Source organism: Pan troglodytes, chromosome 3 (genome assembly GCF_028858775.2).
Source record: "Pan troglodytes isolate AG18354 chromosome 3, NHGRI_mPanTro3-v2.0_pri, whole genome shotgun sequence".
Taxonomy (NCBI): domain Eukaryota; kingdom Metazoa; phylum Chordata; class Mammalia; order Primates; family Hominidae; genus Pan; species Pan troglodytes.
In genome coordinates, this window is record NC_072401.2 from 185,627,675 (window position 1) to 185,645,416 (window position 17,742).

Sequence of the window (17,742 nt, forward strand, 5' to 3'; positions counted from 1 at the left end):
CATACAACACTATGACATAAACTTTTTCTGCCCTAAGTTCTTCTAATCAATGTCCTAAGAAGACAAGGAAGGAAAAGATGAAAGTAAAAGGAGAAAAACTGAGAGCTTATGATTTTTTAGTTAAAAATCCAGATTCTAAATATATTGTTAGGTCTTATATTTCAGGTCTTATATTAGTTCCTCGGGAACTAATATTTTAGGCCCGGTCATGCCGAGTTCACCTTTGTGATGAGAATGTTTGGCCAGTATTATTCCTGAGGAACTAATATTTTAATTTTATTTAATTTAGATTAACTTATAATTAAATAGCCACACATGCCTAGTAGCTACTCTATTTGACAGCACAAATATAGATAATTGTATAATCACTGTGATCTTAGAAAACAAATTATGTTATTTTTATTCATTCAGAGAGATAAAAGAAATTATGACTAGTTTTTACTTTTTTACATCAGGATTTTATGACATTTTCTAGCTTTATAAACAAAAATGCATGATCCAACTTCCATGAGGTGATATAGGGAGGTGTTACTGAGGATGAGGCTAATGTACATTAAAGATGTTAGCAGGAGAGTAGAAGTTCATGGCTGTGATACGAAAGGTATAGAGGAGAGCAAAGCCCAAATAATGTTTACTTTTAAGCCAGCGAATATTGGATTGTTTTTGCGTGCTGAAAATAACTATACTTTCACCAGGCAAACACAACAGTCCGGATACTGTTGTCATTCTTGTCAGTAGGGATAGAGGTGGACATTAGGAGTCTGTCCCCGGATACGGAGGTGTCGGGAAAGCAGCCCTTGGAAGGTCCCTGCAAACCTCCCTGAACTGGGTGTTCCATTGTGGTGTGCCCCTTCCAACTGGTTCAACTGGGGACTGTGAGAAGTACAAATTCAGCCTGGTCATGCTGAGTTCAGCTTTGTGATGAGAATGTTTGGCCAGTATTTCTTTACTTTACACTCCGTCTGGACTTAGTTTGGAGCGGATTTTTTTTCCCTCTTATTCATAGTTTTTTTTTTTTTTAGAAGTATTGTGATACTTTCTTTTCATGTATGTTTACTTTTCATTCCTCAGTTAATTGGAAGCACCTTGAGGTCAGAGGTTGATTCTATTGCTATGTCTGCTTTGTAAAAATATGACAGTCTTTGCAACCTTCATATTTTTTTCCCAATTCCATCTTGCAGAGAAGGAATGCAACCCACAGAGAGGATAACTTAATTCTAATTAAATAAGCCAGGGACAAAGTAACTCAGTTTCTCAGCTCTTTGACCTTATAACTAATTCCAGCTAAAAGAGCTCTAGGACTCAATAGCAGTATATGTTTAAAGCAACAGAAATACTGATGATAGTTTTGAAAACTAATTGGGAAATACCATTTTTAGGGCTTATTTTTAGATGTAGTTGTTGTTTCTCAAATTGGGGGCATATTTGTCCCAAGGGACTGGGGCCATACACTGGCAGGTTTATACAACCTCAAGATGAATGTGGATGGTCTCCCTAAAGGGTCAGTTCACTTGTAAATTTGGGAAAGTAATATTGAATGGTGTTCATTGTAAACAAAGTTTTAAACTTTTGTTATTAGGACAATCAGGGTTCTATTACAGAGTGGAATGCGTAGACTGTATGAATTTCAGGGCATCTTCACAGTAGAATCTAATTGTTTTTCCTCTGCATATTGGGGGCTTCTGTGGGCCTCCATCATTATTCTCTGCAGTTTAAATACTAGATACGAGATAGAAACGTCTGAGATACACTCAGGCATGTTTTAACCCAGTCGGTTGGAAATAAATAGTCTGTAAATCCAAATGCTGTGTAATAAAATTGTAATGGAGAAGGGCAACACTTCATTTTTCTGTGCTGTCTCATCGTTTTCTTATTGTTTAATGTTAAAACAACAAATTTAGGATCTGGCTTTTTAACTGAAAAATCATAAGCTCCTCAGTTTTTCCTCATTTTATTTTCATCTTTTCCTTACGTGTCTTCTTTAGATATTGATTAGAATAACTTAGGGCAGAAAAATAGTTTATACCACAATGTGGTATAGAAAAAATTAGATATCTGCATACTTCATTTGTAATTTTTTATCCAAAGTGCACCTGCGGCTGGGCGCAGTGGCTGACGTCTGTAATCCCAGCACTTTGGGAGGCCGAAGCAGGGGAATCACTCGAACCCAGGAGGTGCAGTGAGCCAAGATTGCACCAGTGCACCCCAGCCTGGGCAACAGAGTGAGACTCTGTCTCAAACAAAACAAAACAACAAAACACAAAGTGCATCTGGAAAAGCCTTACAGTTGACTTTTCTTTCGATATATTTTACAAGGTGTTGTGGAGTAATGGAGGGACACCTGCACTGAGAAGCAGGGGACCTGAGTGCTAGTTCTGGTTTTGCTAGTAAATCTTTGCAACCTGGGCAAGTCACCTTCCCACTTTGGGCTCTAGGATTATATACGATTAAGTGACGATGTACTAGATGTTTTTCTGTGTCTCCTCCAGCTCTTACCTGCACTTATTCAGTATTCCCAATCCTATGAGAATTGACTTTTGAGAATTTAAGTAACAGAATAGCCATGTTCTTCACTTCATGTTCATAGTGTTGCTCTCTAATACTTGTAAGAACACCAAGTGTATTTTTTAAAAGTATTTCGTTTCCTTACATATACAGTGCAAGGAAATCTTACCCAATTTAACTGAAATGGTTTCTTCCACCACTTAGTCAATCCTGGGCTATAAAGGCCCTAAAAATGTAGGAACTTTCTGTTTTCCAAACTGCTTTTGTTGAGTTTTTAATTTGTGTCTTTTTTTTAAATCAATTTTATGCAACTAAGAATGTATAATCTGTTATTGGTGCCCAGGGTTTTTGTTTAGAGAATTTCTCCTCTTCCCTTTATTTCTCAGTTTGTGCTAATATTCTACCCTGGGCACTACTCCAAATGTCAGGCTACTGCTATAGCACAGATAGTCTTTTCGATAGATTCTGGGGAGGTAGTGTTAGGTGCGTTGTGAAACTCATGCATTTCTGATAGCATTGCAGTATTTCATGTTGGAAATGTTGGATAGTACTTTTGTGAAACAGAAAATTTATCTCACGTCTCTCTGCTTCTCTCTGTTCCCTGGTTAAGCACTCTTTACATTTTGTTCACTTTCTCACAGTAGGCTTTTACCTTGCCTCAGTAATTATCTTTTCCTTTGGATGCATCCTATACCCTGTTGCCTGCATAACCTAAACATTCAGCATGAGGAACATCTCCCCTGTAGAAACCTTTAATGCCATTCTCCAGGTATTTAATGTTATCTTTACCCCAGCCTGACTGACTCTTTGGCCTTGTTGCTGCCAATCTCCTTCATAGATCGCTCCAACCCAGCCATGCTGAATCTACCACCAGCCATTCTCCAAAACATCTTAGACTGTCTAACCACATCGTCTCTGTTCATACTGCCTTGCTGCCTGGAAAGACACTCTCATCTTTCCTCTCCCCACCCCTTTACTCGCCCATCCTGTGTGGCCGCCTCAGTGCCTCTTCCTTCCTGAAGCACCTCTCAGTTCCCTCCATGCTTCCTTGATGGCGCTTTTCTCATATCAGAAATAACCATCTTTCTTTGCTCTCCTGGTCCTCTTTCCCTTGAATGACATAGATGCTGATGTTGAACAATGAATATAGGAGCGGTACTCATTCATCGTTACTGTGACCTCAGCCACATGCTAGGATCTCACGTGCTGTGTTTTATAAGTGTGTTTTGACTCGAAAGGAGGTTTAGTGGAATATTGTCACAGACTAGGATTGTTTTCTCCCCGACTGGTGCAGTCTTGAAAAGGGAAGAGAATCTTGACACCACAGACTCCTGAGTTGTGATAGGAGGCCAAGAAGTCCCTGGGGGAAGCCGCGTCTGACCATATTGTCAACATCCCTTCCCTCCTGGGAGCTGCCATGAGCTTATATATGTTTTTGGAGAATGGAGGTGTCAGCCTTCTTTGGGAGGAGACTTACTAAGGGCCGTCTAGCAAATGCCGAGTGAAATTCATTGCAAATATAAAGTGGGCCATTTTTCTATCCATTAAAGACTGTTCTTTAAAATTTTTTTAATTGATTAATTTTTAGAGACAGGATCTTGCTCTCTTTCCCAGGCTGAAGTGCAGTGGTGCAATCATAGCTCACTGCAGCCTTGAACTCCTGCCCTCAAGTGATCTTCCTGCCTCCCAAAGTGCTGGGATTACAGGCATGAGCCACCGTGCGCCACGTTCTGAATCTGACCTTGGGCCACCCCTCTTGCCTCCTCTTCCTCTACTTCCCAGTAAAGAACCCTCAGCCCCAGGCAGGCCTGCCTGCCTTATGATCCCCACCTCCCTCCCATCCACAGCTCCACGCCTTGTCCATGCTTCCTCCCTGCAGGTCAGTCCTCTCCTTCCTTCAGCATAGATTTGGGGTCTGCTGTTGGCTAGCCACTTTCAGGGATATACCTGTAAACACAAAACATGCAAAAAGCATCCCTGCTCATGGAGCTTATGTTATGACATATGGGCTGTGCTTTCTCTTTTCTTTCACCTGTCCAGATTCTAGAACAAGTTGGCCTTTCCGTGGAAGCCATTGCTGACTGTTTCGACCCCGGTTCTTTTCTTCAAAATTCTTGGGGGCACTGGTTACCTGTTCCTCCCCTTTGAAATACACTGCCTTGTATTTTTGCACTTTTTATATGTGAGTATCTTACCTCCTCAAGTACATTTGAAGCTTCTTGAGGGCAGACACCATGTCATTTGTCCATGAGAGAGTGTGCACCAAGGTTTGTATACTCCATATGTACACAACCTTAAAGATTAAAATTTAAATTCCCGAACTGACCATAGGACTTTGCAGTTAGGCACCTGATAAATATTTTTAATTGATTTAATGGTATTTATTGCTCTCTGCTTTTTCAAGGGGAGCAGCTCTAAGAGCATGCGAGACCATTAGCCATCAAGCGTTTATTAAGATCCTCCCCGTGTCACTACGTGACGCTGCTATTTAATCTGCCGCCGAGGACGCGGGCGAGTGCCAAGCACAGCCTCTGCCCACACTTCATCAACTGAGCAAATCACCTCTGCGGTCCTCTGTGTGATGTTCGTAAAGCTTTACTGTAACACCGAAGCTGTTATCCAAAGATGCAAGAGGCACCGGGCCAGGAGGAGGACTGCTAATGATGGCTGCATGTGATTCTTGAGCTCATCTTGCCATCAGACACCGAGATGTAAAGCATCAGCAGACCTTTCTTGTCTTTGTTTCTCAGTGGAGGCCAATGGTGTCCATTATGAAACCCACCGTACTCTCGGTAGGGCAGCAAGATGAGCTTGTGGTGGTTTTGCCTGACCGTGTATATTCTTTTCCATGGTCCTTCAATAAAAGTCTACTCAGGGGCAGTCGTTAGGGGTCATAGACCCCAGCAGAAGCAACTTCTATGGGAGACCCCACTTGTGACCTTGACCTCATTGGTCCATGTGCCAAGTAAGCAGATTGTGTTCAATCTAAATTTAAAAATTGACATATAGGTTTTGACATTTTTTTGTTTACAGTGGCTTTTTTATTTTAATAATCAAGAGGTAACACGTGTTGTTGAAAGAACAGACTTTCAACAGCAATGGTTGTTGAAGATGATGTAGGAAGTCTGTAGAACAGCATACATAAACGTGTAAAAGGTAAAATTGACTTTCAGTGGCTGAAAGAACAGACTCGAGAGCCAGCTGCCTTGGGTTGAAATCCCATCTCTGCCGTTTACCAGCTCTGTGAGCTTCAGGAAGAGAGTTCCCCTCTTTAAGTGGGGCTCACACCAGTACTTAACTTCCAGAGTCGTTGTGAAGATGATGTGAGTTTCTAAGTACAGACATACTAGGCCCATATATAGATGAAAACATGCATGCTTGGGTATTAGAAATTATGACTACATTTTTATTTGTACATTCTCATCCCTTTTCTTCGAGTATTTGGATTTTTTTTCTTTCTCCACATATTTAACCTTTCATAGATCGTAGAAGAAACTTGTGTCTTTAACTGTCAGGAGGTGGTACAGTGAGCCAGGGCTTCCCAGAAGGCTCTTACACTGCCAGGACTACAGATATGTCTATTTAGATATGAGTTTGTAATACATTTGTTGTATGCTTCCATCACTGCATTCTTAAGGTGCGTGTTCTTATGAGGCACCCTGTCTGACCTTACAGTGATCAGACCACGCCCGACAGGAATGGGCTGGATTACATGGGTTTGGGTGGATTTATAACCAACAACACAGCCAGACTTAAAGAAGTTTGATGAAAGGCGAGTGGCTTTGTTTGGAGGCGCTGGTGCTGGGCCCTAGGCTCAGTCTGTGGCATGCATGAGAAGCTAGTGGCTTATCAACGAGGAGAGAAAATCATACCCTAGAAGGGAAAATCAAGACCATATTTGGTTAAGTATGTGGAGAAAGAAAAAAAAAACAAATATTTGAAGAAAAGGGATGAGAATGTATAAATAAAAATGTAGTCATAATTTCTAATATCCAAACATGTATGTTTTCATCTGTATATGGCCTATTAGGTCCTTATATGCTTCTGATCAAGCATACAAGGTAAAATTGATGAGGCTGTTAAAAAGTGCATCAGTAGCAGTTGGTGTGGAACACATTCTCAAGGGGGTCACAGGGTGACAGATAGTCCAGGACAGGGAGGAGTCAGTGCCACGGGGAGGACTCAGCAGGAGGATGCCACGTCGTCAGAGGGAAATGGATACACCAGACCAGAGCAAAGGGGGGACCCCAGGAGGGCAGAGGATGTGAAAAGCGTTAGGTGGTTGAGGGCATGGAAGACGTTTTATTTAATAACATTCAAAGCAAGCATCTCAATGGATCGGTAGATGAATATATAGTCTGCATGCCTGCTGAGTGTCCCAGACTCTAGGCAGCTAGAGAAGAGCTGATCTGGGCACAGGGACCTGGTTAGTGTTTGTAGCTATCGGATGGGTGATGGCGCAGAAGAGGGTTATACGTTTTGTAGCCTCCCGAGGACAGAATGGATGTCACTGTGCAGGGGTGACAAGAGACGCTGATTTGAACTCAACTCACAGGGGGGCCTTTGCCAGAGCCTGAGCTCTGCTGGGGGAGGTTCTGGAGGACAGGCTGAATCACCGGAGTCAGGAGAGGATAGGACGCTTTCAGGATTTTAGCCGGGAGACCCACGTGGGGACCCTGTAACTCTGAGTTTTGGGGGCGCCTTATGAAGAGCTTCAGTGCATTTCCCATCTTTGCTGGCACCCCACATTTTGTGCCCCTGATAGCTGAGCTGCTGGGTTCATGAGGATGTGGGAGAATTTGCTGCACAGTCGTCTGCCACCCACCCCTATGGGTTTCTGAGAATGAGATAATTTTTCGGTTATCTGGATCCTGAGCGGAGGCAGCGAGCGGTGCCTGTTTTGGCGTTATTGGATTTGGGAGAGTTTGGCAGTACCACTGCCGTGAGATTCGTTTCCTTGGCCTCTCTGACTCCATTTTTCTCGGGTTTTATGTGGCTGCTCTACTCCTTCCATTGTGTCCTCTCTCTCAGCTGCCGCCCCCGTCTTCCTCCTGAGATGTTTACGTGTTGCTTCTTGCACTCTAAATAAAGACTAATGTTTTTTCTGCTGGCATAAATTCCTCTGGGTGTGTGTGTGTCGGTGTGTAAATGCATGTCCACAGGTGTACACGTGAGTGATTCAGCCTGGGGTTCACAATGAGCGTGGCACCCGTAGTGCGATGAAAAGGACATTTTTATGCAGATACGTGATTCATTTTCACCTTGCTGATCTTAGCCGTAGACATTTTTAAGAAAAAGCGGAGGAACCAGCCACCCCCCAAATCCCATGAATCCCACTTCTCGGTGCGATTGGAGTTGTGTTGTTGTAAGCGCAGGAGAGGCTCCTGCTGAGAGCGAGTTCCTGACATAGTGACCTCATTCCCAACGCCGCCCTCCTCGCAGCGGCAGAAGCCGCACTGGCTGGTGCTGGGTGAGCTCCACCGCTGCCCGGGCTGCGAGCCTGACGCTGTGTGTCGGGAATGACGAGACCCAGGCTTGCAAGGACTTGCACGGCAACTGGAATTTATGACAAATAGCTCACTGCAGCTAAACTTTGATACGGTGTGCAGTAGAACCGCCTGTTACACACAGGAGGGAGATGCGTCCTTCGTCACCATGCAAAGCCAGCCTTAACACAAAATAGGAAAATGTGGCAGGTCTCTAATTACGGACTGGTGAGTATATGACGCCAGATCAATTTTAATGTGTGTGTTCTCTCTTCAAGCACCTGGAGGTATGTGCCCTTTTTACCTTTTTCATGATTAAAAAAATATGAGTTGGTGCTAATGCATGGGAGGGGACCTGGGCCCCTTGGAGAGGAGAATGTGCCCCTCGCCACCCCGCGCCTGGGGTACATTCTGACCTCGCGTCTCCGCACTGCACAGACAAAGGAGCCTGCACAGACAAACAGAGGCTGTAGCTTTTCTTGGAGCGATGACTCATTTCAGTTCACAAAGGATTCTGGGCAGGGCAGTGAGAAGTCAGGTTGGCTGATCCGTCCCTGTGACTTCACTTTGCAGAGAACAAGCAGAAGAGGAGTGACACTGCAGATTCCGAGGCACTGCAGTGGGATGTTGGCTCAGCAAGTGGCTGTGATGTACGGGATAGGCATGGAACAGGATTCCAGCTGTTCCATGCAAATAGGATAAAAGAATGGTAAAGAGGATTCCTTTTTTTTTCCCTCCTCAAAACGTTACCAGCAAAGTACATTCACAGAGCCTTTTTAAGGTGCCTTTTGCCAGCTTTTGAACTGAACTTGTACCAGTATCTCAAGCCCTGAATTGTAAGAGGAGCTGAGAGTTCTGGAACTCATTTTTAAAAAGTAGATCTACGAAGGTAAAGTACCAGATTCCTCTTGTGTTCCACGGGCCCTCAGTAGCCAATCTGAAATGCTCATTTAGGATACTATGACTTGAAAGTTTACTCTTTCTTCTTATTCCAGATTCTAGGACGTCCGTTTCTGTTACTGGCTCCTTCTTGTGCTTGGATGCAGCCCCCTAGCATGCACCAGGCTTTAGCGTCAGTGCTACCTGGGGGATGGAGCCAGTCCAGAAAGGGCCAGGTAGGTTTCCCCTGCTTTTATTTCAACAGTTGTTGTGTGCAAAGGAATATGGTGAAATGTCAGCGCCACCTGTGAAGAGGGTGCACTGTCCTCTGAGAAGGCTTGCTGTTCCGCTCCTCCCGCAGCCTCAATCTTAGACAGTCCAGGTCCTCCCACTGTGGGCTGCCCACCACACACGACCTCACCAGCCCAGGTCATCCCAGAGCTGCTCACGGGGACCGAGAAGTCCACAGCAGCAGGATTTGCCAATAGGAAATAATCAGACTGCCCCAGATTTCCCTCAGCTGTATATCTATCTCGCTCGCGGCTCTGAGGGAGGCATTCAGTAAATAGTATTTGACATTTTTTCCGGGTTTTTTTTTTTGGTTTGGTTTGGTTTGGTTTCTTGAGACGGAGTTTTGCTCTTGTTGCCCAGGCTGGAGTGCAATGGTGCGATCTCAGCTCACTGCAACCTCCGCTTCCCGGGTTCAAGCGATTCTTCTGCCTCAGCCTCTTGAGTAGCTGGGATTACAGGCACGTGCCACCACGCCTGGCTAATTTTGTATTTTTAGTAGGGACAGGGTTTCTCCACATTGGTTAGGCTGGTCTTGAACTCCTGACCTCTGTTGACCTGCCTGCCTTGGCCTCCCAAAGGGCTGGGATTACAGGCGTGAGCCACTGTGCCCGGCCTCGACATTTTTTCTTACCAATTAATATATAGTGCCTGAATTTTTGTGTCCTGTTTGGCCTGTTAACCTACATGCAATGCACTAAAATCCAAGAAAGCCTGATTTATGTGCCCAGGGACCGTTTCCAAGACTAACATCATATTGAGGCTGCTGTTAACTGCTAAGGAAGTAAGCATATTTCATCATAGTCTGCTTTAGGATTCAGATTATGACAGAGCTGTTTTCTTACAACATCCATGGGCTTTTCACACAAAAGCTTTTTAAAAAAACATGACAACGAAATGGTAAATTTTGGTCTTCAAAAGTACATTACATGCCTCATTTCCGAAGTGAGACTTGGCACATCTGAAAGCATGGCTTTACCCCCTCATCACATGGATGGTGTCAGCACTGTTACAGATATTTCTGAGAGTGTTGAATCCCGTATGTAATAGGTAAGAATTTTTAGAACATGTTTAAGGGCAGATGTTCAAGACCCCTTGAACATCTTCTTTCTCTTCGCAGTCACATCCATCTCATAGCTCACCCTCTCACAGAAGAAAAGAGAGCATGTTTCCTTTCTCCACTGTCAGAGGTCTCTTCTTTCTGCATAGCAGTTTGCATCTTCAGAGCAACGTTGAGGATGCTGAGTCAGGTTTAAAGGACGTTTGGTCAGAAAAAACACAAGCATGGTATGTTGCAAATACAGTTCCCTCATGTCCTCACACCCATCAATTCTACCTATCCTTAAGGACCTATTCCAAATCTCTCTCCCCTGGAAAGTTCTCCCTAATCACCCCAACAGGAGGTCATTTCTAAATCCTTGAAACTCCCATTATAGAGTTAAGTTTCTATTCATTCATGCGTTTTCTTGCTATAGCTCTTCTAAGGGTGTTTTGAACAGCAATGTGTATATTTCATGATGGTTTATATTTTCACACATGTGTATCTTGTATTCCCACCTAAATTGTAATCTCATTGAAGGCAGAGATCAAGATTTATGCTTTTTTCTGCTGTCTACATCTCCTAGCACTTCCCTACACATGGAACCCTTTCAATAAATAGTTGAATAGGAAGAGGGGCAGTTTAAAAAGCAGGATTTTTTTTTTTTTTTGGTCATAGAGAGTTAGAATGATCTGGTTTTGCTAATTTTAAGAATCTTCACAGGGTATATTCAGGCTAAGGTGGACCTCAGAAGTCATGCACGCCACTCTAGAAGTTGTGATGGTTCTTACCCTGAGACAGTGTCACAGCCAGGAAAGCTGCCATACCCTGCTTGTAAAGGACTGTGGCCGTAAAGGACGAATGAGCATGTGGACATTGATCGCGGTTTACTTGAATTATATTGGACAAGCCATCCTTAAGTTATAAGGAGTATGCTGAGTTCCGGGAAGTTTAGGTGAAAGTCACTTTTTTGACTCCTACAGGGTATTTTCCTTAGAAGAAAGAGCCAGAATGGTTACTAATAATTCAGGTCATATCAGAAATTATTTAACTCCTGGTGTCACTGATTTTTAGTACTAAGAGTACTTATTTAAGTTCTGAGTTTCCTTTCCCTTTCTAAGGTAATGGATTGGCCCAACCTAAGTTTTGAAATAGGTCAACATCCTTTGATATCCTTGTAATTCTCTATCCACACTATTTCCCATCTCCTAGTGCCTTTTTCTCTCCAAAGTCCCTAGTGTAATGCATGTTTGCACTCCCAGCCTGGTGATGCATCCCAAATGCTATGTGTTCTATATATCTGATTAAAGTAATCTTATTAAACTACTTCATACTAGTATAAGGAAGACCTCTGCACTCTTAGCCTTCCCAAAGATATTTTAGTTTTTTAAAAAGGCTTATTTTTAGGACCAAACAAATTTTCCATTGGTAGAAATTCAAACAATGTAAATGAGTAAATTGGATAAATCTAGATGGGCTTGAGGAAGAATTTTTTTTTTTTTTTTGACGGAGTCTTTCCTTGTTTCCCAGGCTGGAGTGCAATGGCATGGTCTTGGCTCACTGCAAGCTCCGCCTCCTGGGTTCAAGTGATTCTCCCGCCTCAGCCACCCGAGTAGCTGGGATTACAGGCATCTGCCACCACGCCTGGCTAATTTTTTGTGTTTTTAGTAGAGATGGGGTTTCTCCATGTTGGCCAGGCTGGTCTTGAACTCCTGACCTGATCCACCCACCTCGACCTCCCAAAGTGCTGGGATTACAAGCATGAGCCACCGCGCCCGGACAGGGAAGATATTTTTAATACTAGCTACTATTTATTAAACACGTATTAGGTCTCAGGGACAGGGTAAGCACTCAACATCCATTATCTCATTTAATCCCCTCAGTGAGTCTACAAGGTAAACATCATTATGTATACTTTACAAAAGAAAAAATTGAAACTCAAAAAATTAAATAATTTGCCCCAAATCACACAACCAGTGAGGAGCAGAACTGGGCTCTGAACCTAAAGTTTTGACTACAAAGCCCATGGCTTTTACAACCATCTTGTAATGCTGAATTGAAGAGAGAAAAGTTACTTAATTGTACAGCGACTTAGACGTTTCCTCTGTGTATCTGATCTGATCTCCTATCCTTTCTTTCATGCCTCTGAATTCTGACATAGTCCTTTCATAATGACCTCCATGGCAGTTGGGAGGGGTAGAAGGGTGTTTGGTTTTAGGGGGGTTGGTTGGTAGCAGTCAATCGGTACAATTTTGTTGTAATTTGGGAACTGTCAACCTGTCCATATTTGTAGTTTATTTAATTAGGCCTTCCTGTCCTATTACAATTGTATTTTACAGAAATCAGTCCCACTACAGTTGTCATCCCTAAACTGATGAAGCAGAGAATACAAAGACTGAGAAATAGCTCTGGTGATTCTAACTTAAAAAGAGGGAAAGTGAATGTGTGGCCTAGAGTTGTTAGATGATTTATTAAGCTGAAGTTGGGAAATATCATCAGTGGAAACTGGAGCATCTAATGTCTAGTGTTAGGCCAGGTTATGCTGCAGAATGAACATGAAAGAGAAGTACAGGGTGGCTTAAAATAGGAATTTATATTCTTTCTTATGTGATGCACTTAAGGAAAAGGAAGACATCATGTTACTCAGGTGCTCTTGTTGGTCAGGTGCTTTACAGAATTTCAGGACATCTGGGAGATCTTACTAATTGTTATCATCTAGGACTGGTATTTCATCATAACTTTATCCTTGTTGGTAAGTGGCTTTAACTTCATTCTGGTTGAAGGACTGGAGCACAAGTGGCAGCTGGTGTTGGAAAACATCTTGTAAGGTAGCAGGGCCTTGCCTCTTGTTTATGTACGTAGGACCTTTTGATTCTACAAGCATTTGAGGACCTGCCGTGTAAAAGCATTCGACTAGGTTTTATTCCATGTGCCTAACACACACCACCCTGGACGTAACTGATGGGTTATAGTGTGGAGCCTTAGCAAAGGCATTAATTACGAAATTAACCTGATTGGTCCCAGGGCTCATATTCCATCCTACCTTTTCTGCTATGCATCTATTGCAAATAGCTAAATGGTCCAACAGAAGTGTTAGTTGTTCCTATCAGAGACGTCAGGAATCACCTCTGGCGGTGGGGAAGGTGGCTCTTGGCCAGGGCGCTCTCACCCACCCCTGCCCACGAGGATGGCCCCTTTCTGCCCGATGCTCTACCCTTTCTGCCTTATCTGTCTCTACTTATTCTGTGATAAGCTTTTACCTGTAGTCAAATCTCAGTAACAAGAGCAATAGCTAATGTGACTAACGAAAGGTTGCGGACTGGGAGGATCATGAGCTTCTTCTGTAGACCAATGAGCCAATTAATTCGTTACTTCACATAGTGGCATTAGACAGACTGGTCAGCACAAAGGCCTGGGTGATGTGGGGGATGTTAACTCATTCTTTTGGGTGCCCTTGGCCACCGTGGTTACTCTCGTTTAACTTTATTCCCATTAGAAGTTTCTTAGTAAGTAATAGCTAATGGACACCAGTATTTCAGTATGATTAATGAGTGTCTTCTGTTTACGCTCTCTTTTGCTTAAAATGATTTACTCAAATAATAGCTTAGGAATTGGACCTGCTTTAAGATACCCATGAAGTGTTGAAGTAAAGCATTAGGAAACATTTTTAAAGTTGTTATAGAATCTCTAAATATTCTAAAATTCCTTTTTTATGCTGTTTCCTTCAGTTGACTTTTGCCATCGGGCTCAGCCTTCAACTTTTGAAATCGGTGGCATTTGAAACAAACCTACAGTAAACTAGTAAAAGTGCCTTTTCATTGCCAGTTTTCTTCTGAATGTCACATACAAACATTCGAAAAGTCAAGAATAGTCATCTGGTTTCAAAGGAAAGCTGCTTAAAACACAGGAGCATGTGAGGTAATGGGAGCCGTCTGCTCTGCCCCCACCAGATGGGTGCTGTGGTCTTCAAGAGAGCGCATAGGAAAGAAGTATGTGGGTTTTTTTTTAGAACAGCTTTTTAAAAAATATTGTAGTAGGCCTTCTGTTAAAAGAGCCAAACAGCATTAATACATAAAATTGGGGTTAATAAATTGAATTAAATTGTAAAACAGAAGATTTGTCTGAGGCGCTGCATCCGAGAAGTTGTCACTTAACTGTAACCCCAGAAAGCGGGTGATTTGGTGATTTCCCCAAGCCCAAGGGCATTTAAGATAAAACTTGGCGAAAGAATCGTTTTCTGAAGAGTGTGTTGAGAGGAATAGAGTTGTGTTGTCCCCATGCCCATAGTGCATTTTATAGACATGTTTGACTATTTTTATGAGGAATCACGGTATCCACTACTTGTGGTAATTTTATGGCATCCGTGATTTTAACTTGCGTGTTAATTTTGGCGGTGCAGAGAACAAAAGGGGCACACATTAGTCCTGAGGAACAAAGCTGAGCAAGACTTTGAATTTAGAAAGAGAAAATGATGAAGCCTTTATTGTAAGGAAAGAAAAAATTATTAGCCAGTATATGGAGCCATGTCTTTGAAAATTAAAGCCCAACCTTTTCAGATCAGATGAGTGTTAAAATAGTGTCCCCAGCATGATGGAAGCAGAGCTAGACACCAGTGCCATATGATGCTTTTATGCCAGAATTCTGCTGCATTCATATAGGATCACAGGATTTAGGAGCCTGAAGGAATCTTTGAAATCATTTCATCCAAACTCTCATTTTACAGATGAGGAAACAGGCGCAGAGCGGATAATTGTATTTTGTTTTAAGAGACTGGGTACTTATCAAAATATCTCTTGAATGCTTTTTTTATATTGGGAATTTCTCAATTATAAACTAGTACAGTTTCAGAACCACATTCGTAAGTGGGTTGTTTTGGTACAAGAATTTCATTAATGTCAAAGATAACTCTTCAACCCAGAGAATAGATTACATTAACACTTGCAGTGAAAAACAGTACCTTAAAAGGAAAACAGGATAATTCATATGGAATGTTGGTGCTTGAAAAAAAATTATTTAAAGAAAGCTAAGATAGAGGATGGAGGCTGGTACTTTCCAGGCTGTTTACTGTGATGCAGTTTGCCTGGGGAAATTCTGGCTTTCCTTTTCTTACACAGTTGTATGAGGATGGGTGCTTTAAGATGAAATGACATAGTTTTATGTTGGCTTTTGTAGCAGGTATCTTTTGGAAAGCTACGGATGTCACCCAGGAAGGAGCAGGTGTAAGCTGTTGTGAAAGTCATATCCCAGGAGCGGTGCTGGTCTCCTGCGTGTGCACAGGCTGAGAAGTTCCTGGAACCTCAATTAATGACTGCAAAAAGTGAAAATGCCACTTATAAAGGACAGGGCTTTATTTTAGTCCTTTTTTTTTTTTTTTTTTTTTGCACAAATAGAACCGAGATAAGAACAGTTTTGGAACTTGAGTACTTAAAGGTATTTGATGTAAAATAGGCATTCAGATATTTCTTGAAAGGATGAATTATGTGAGAGAGAGTTTTTTTAAAATAACTCCAACTAAAGTAATGGGCCAAAAGTTGGAAGGGGAAAATAGATAGAGGGATTTAAATAGTGAAAATGGATGCGCTTGATAAAGCTATTTCCTGAGGTAGAGGTGACTAGCTGTAGACAATCCAAGAGCAGGTTGGCGTCTGCAGGACATCTGCCTGTTGTCCATTGTGCGAGCGATTTTAGGAGTCACCAGCTCTTTCTCCAGAGTTGCACAAGAGTGATTTTCTCATACAAGCATATCATGTGATTTGTCTGTATGAAAACATGGGCAGTGCCTCGTCACCGTCAAGAATAAGATCTAAGCCTTCTTGTCAACCAGGATCTGGCCCCTTTTTTCTCTGTATCTCACCACCAGCCTGCCCCAGGGGAGCCTGAACCTGCCGCAGCTCCCCAGGCTCAGCTCCCCAGGCTGCCTGGGCTCAGCATGCTGCACCCCCGTGCTGGCTGGGCTGTTCCGCCTCTCCTGGAGGGGGTCCATCTTCCATGCCCCTCATCATCCACCCGGCTACTCTTTCTCTTCATGCCAGTCAGCTGACAATGACCTCACATGAAAGCAGTGTCCACATTTTCACTCATGCATTTTAAATGTTAAATACTCTTAAAACAGAAGTTTACTTACAATTGTAATATTTTCATGTCTTTTCACATTTTAAGCTCGCTTAAAAATCTATGGAATGCTTCCTCTGTCCAAGGCACTGAGTTTGGTTTTATCTGAAATAGCCTAGATTTGACAAAAGTCCTCTGAGGACTGTACTTAAATGGATGTTTGTAAGAAAATAAAGCTGAACTAAAATCTATCTACTCCTTTTTTAGAACAATAGGACAGAATTATAGCAGTTTAGAAAGAATTTTTTAGCTGACAAAGTGCCAATGTGCTTTAAGATGAGTTGTCGTTATGAATGTGTTCTGAACTAATTCTGACGATGGAAAAATCCATCCTATAAATTATAGACAAGTAAATCATAATCCACATTTCATGCAAAATATGGTAGTTTCTGTAGATAATGTAGATTATCGTGACCAACAATATTTTACCAGTACTTACATTCTCTTTTTTTCTTCTTTGAATAAATAAATGTGGTCCAGTAGTTGGAAGAATTTTCTAGTAGCATATCTTAAAAATGACTAGTTGGCTCGTTAAGCAGGTTTATATAAGATCCACAGAAGATTATGGTAAACTTGAATAATGTTTATGTTGTGTTGAGAGATACCTGTGATTCCTTTAATACAGATCTTAAATGCATGTTCTAAACTTCACTTAATATATAATTATTCTTTTTAAAAATTTACTCATTTTTATTAATTTTTAATTTCTTATTGCTATATAATAGTTGTATTATAAAGTTATTTTTCTATAGTAACTGCTGTGTTTGGAGGCCTATTTCTCATGCAGTTAATTGGGGGAGTCTTAGAAATTGCATGGGTAAACTTATTTGTTCTCTTTTTGTTTGCTATTATTTAGCAAAAATATTAATAAAATTACAGTCTTTTAAGATGACTAAGAAATTCCTTAGATTATCATGTTAAAAATGGATATTCATTCATTCAACAAATATTTGTTGGGTAAGCACTGCGTCATTCTAGGTGCTGGGAATGTGGCATTCACGTTGCCTTCTGTCATGGAGCTTACATTCAAGTGGGTGAGACAGACAGTAAACCAGTGAACCAAACACACATGCACACATGCAGGGAGAGAAGACAGTAAACTCGGCTGTGATGGAATGGCAGTAGACCAGACAGTCAGGTTAGGGCTTTCTGATGAGGTGTCATTTGAATTGAGACCTAAAGCATGAAAAGCCAGTCTTGAAAGGTCGACCCAAGGAGCATCCCAGGCCAAGGGCACAAAAAATACAAAGGCCCTGAGTTGAGGAAATGCCTGACATGTTCAAAGAACAGAGGAGGTCGTGAGTGGCAAGTAAGGATGGAGGTGGGAGTGGTCCTAGCATAGGGTGGACAGGCTCAGGCCACGTGGGCCCTTGTAGGCCTACCAAGGAGTTCAGCTTCTCTTCTAAGTGCAGTAGGCAGTCCCTGGAGGATTTT

At 42.2% G+C, this 17,742-nt stretch overlaps 1 protein-coding gene across 9 annotated transcripts in view; it reads left to right on the plus strand.

Moving 5' to 3' along the window:
* STOX2 (storkhead box 2) overlaps positions 1–17,742 on the plus strand; it is a 223,125-nt gene that overhangs the window by 179,583 nt on the left and 25,800 nt on the right. Inside the window, exons 1-3 of one of the 9 annotated variants that reach the window (XM_009448625.5) lie at positions 36–8,219; positions 8,565–8,880; positions 8,987–9,106. The exons of 5 other annotated variants lie outside the window; for them this stretch is intronic. In XM_009448625.5, coding sequence (XP_009446900.1) covers positions 9,082–9,106 — 25 coding nt within the window. In that variant the 5' untranslated portion in view covers positions 36–8,219; positions 8,565–8,880; positions 8,987–9,081. Of the gene's footprint in view, positions 1–35; positions 8,220–8,564; positions 9,107–10,278; positions 10,446–17,742 lie in introns of those variants that run through there. 3 more of the 9 variants (XM_054683520.2, XM_054683519.2, XM_009448629.5) reach the window with 3 other exon arrangements.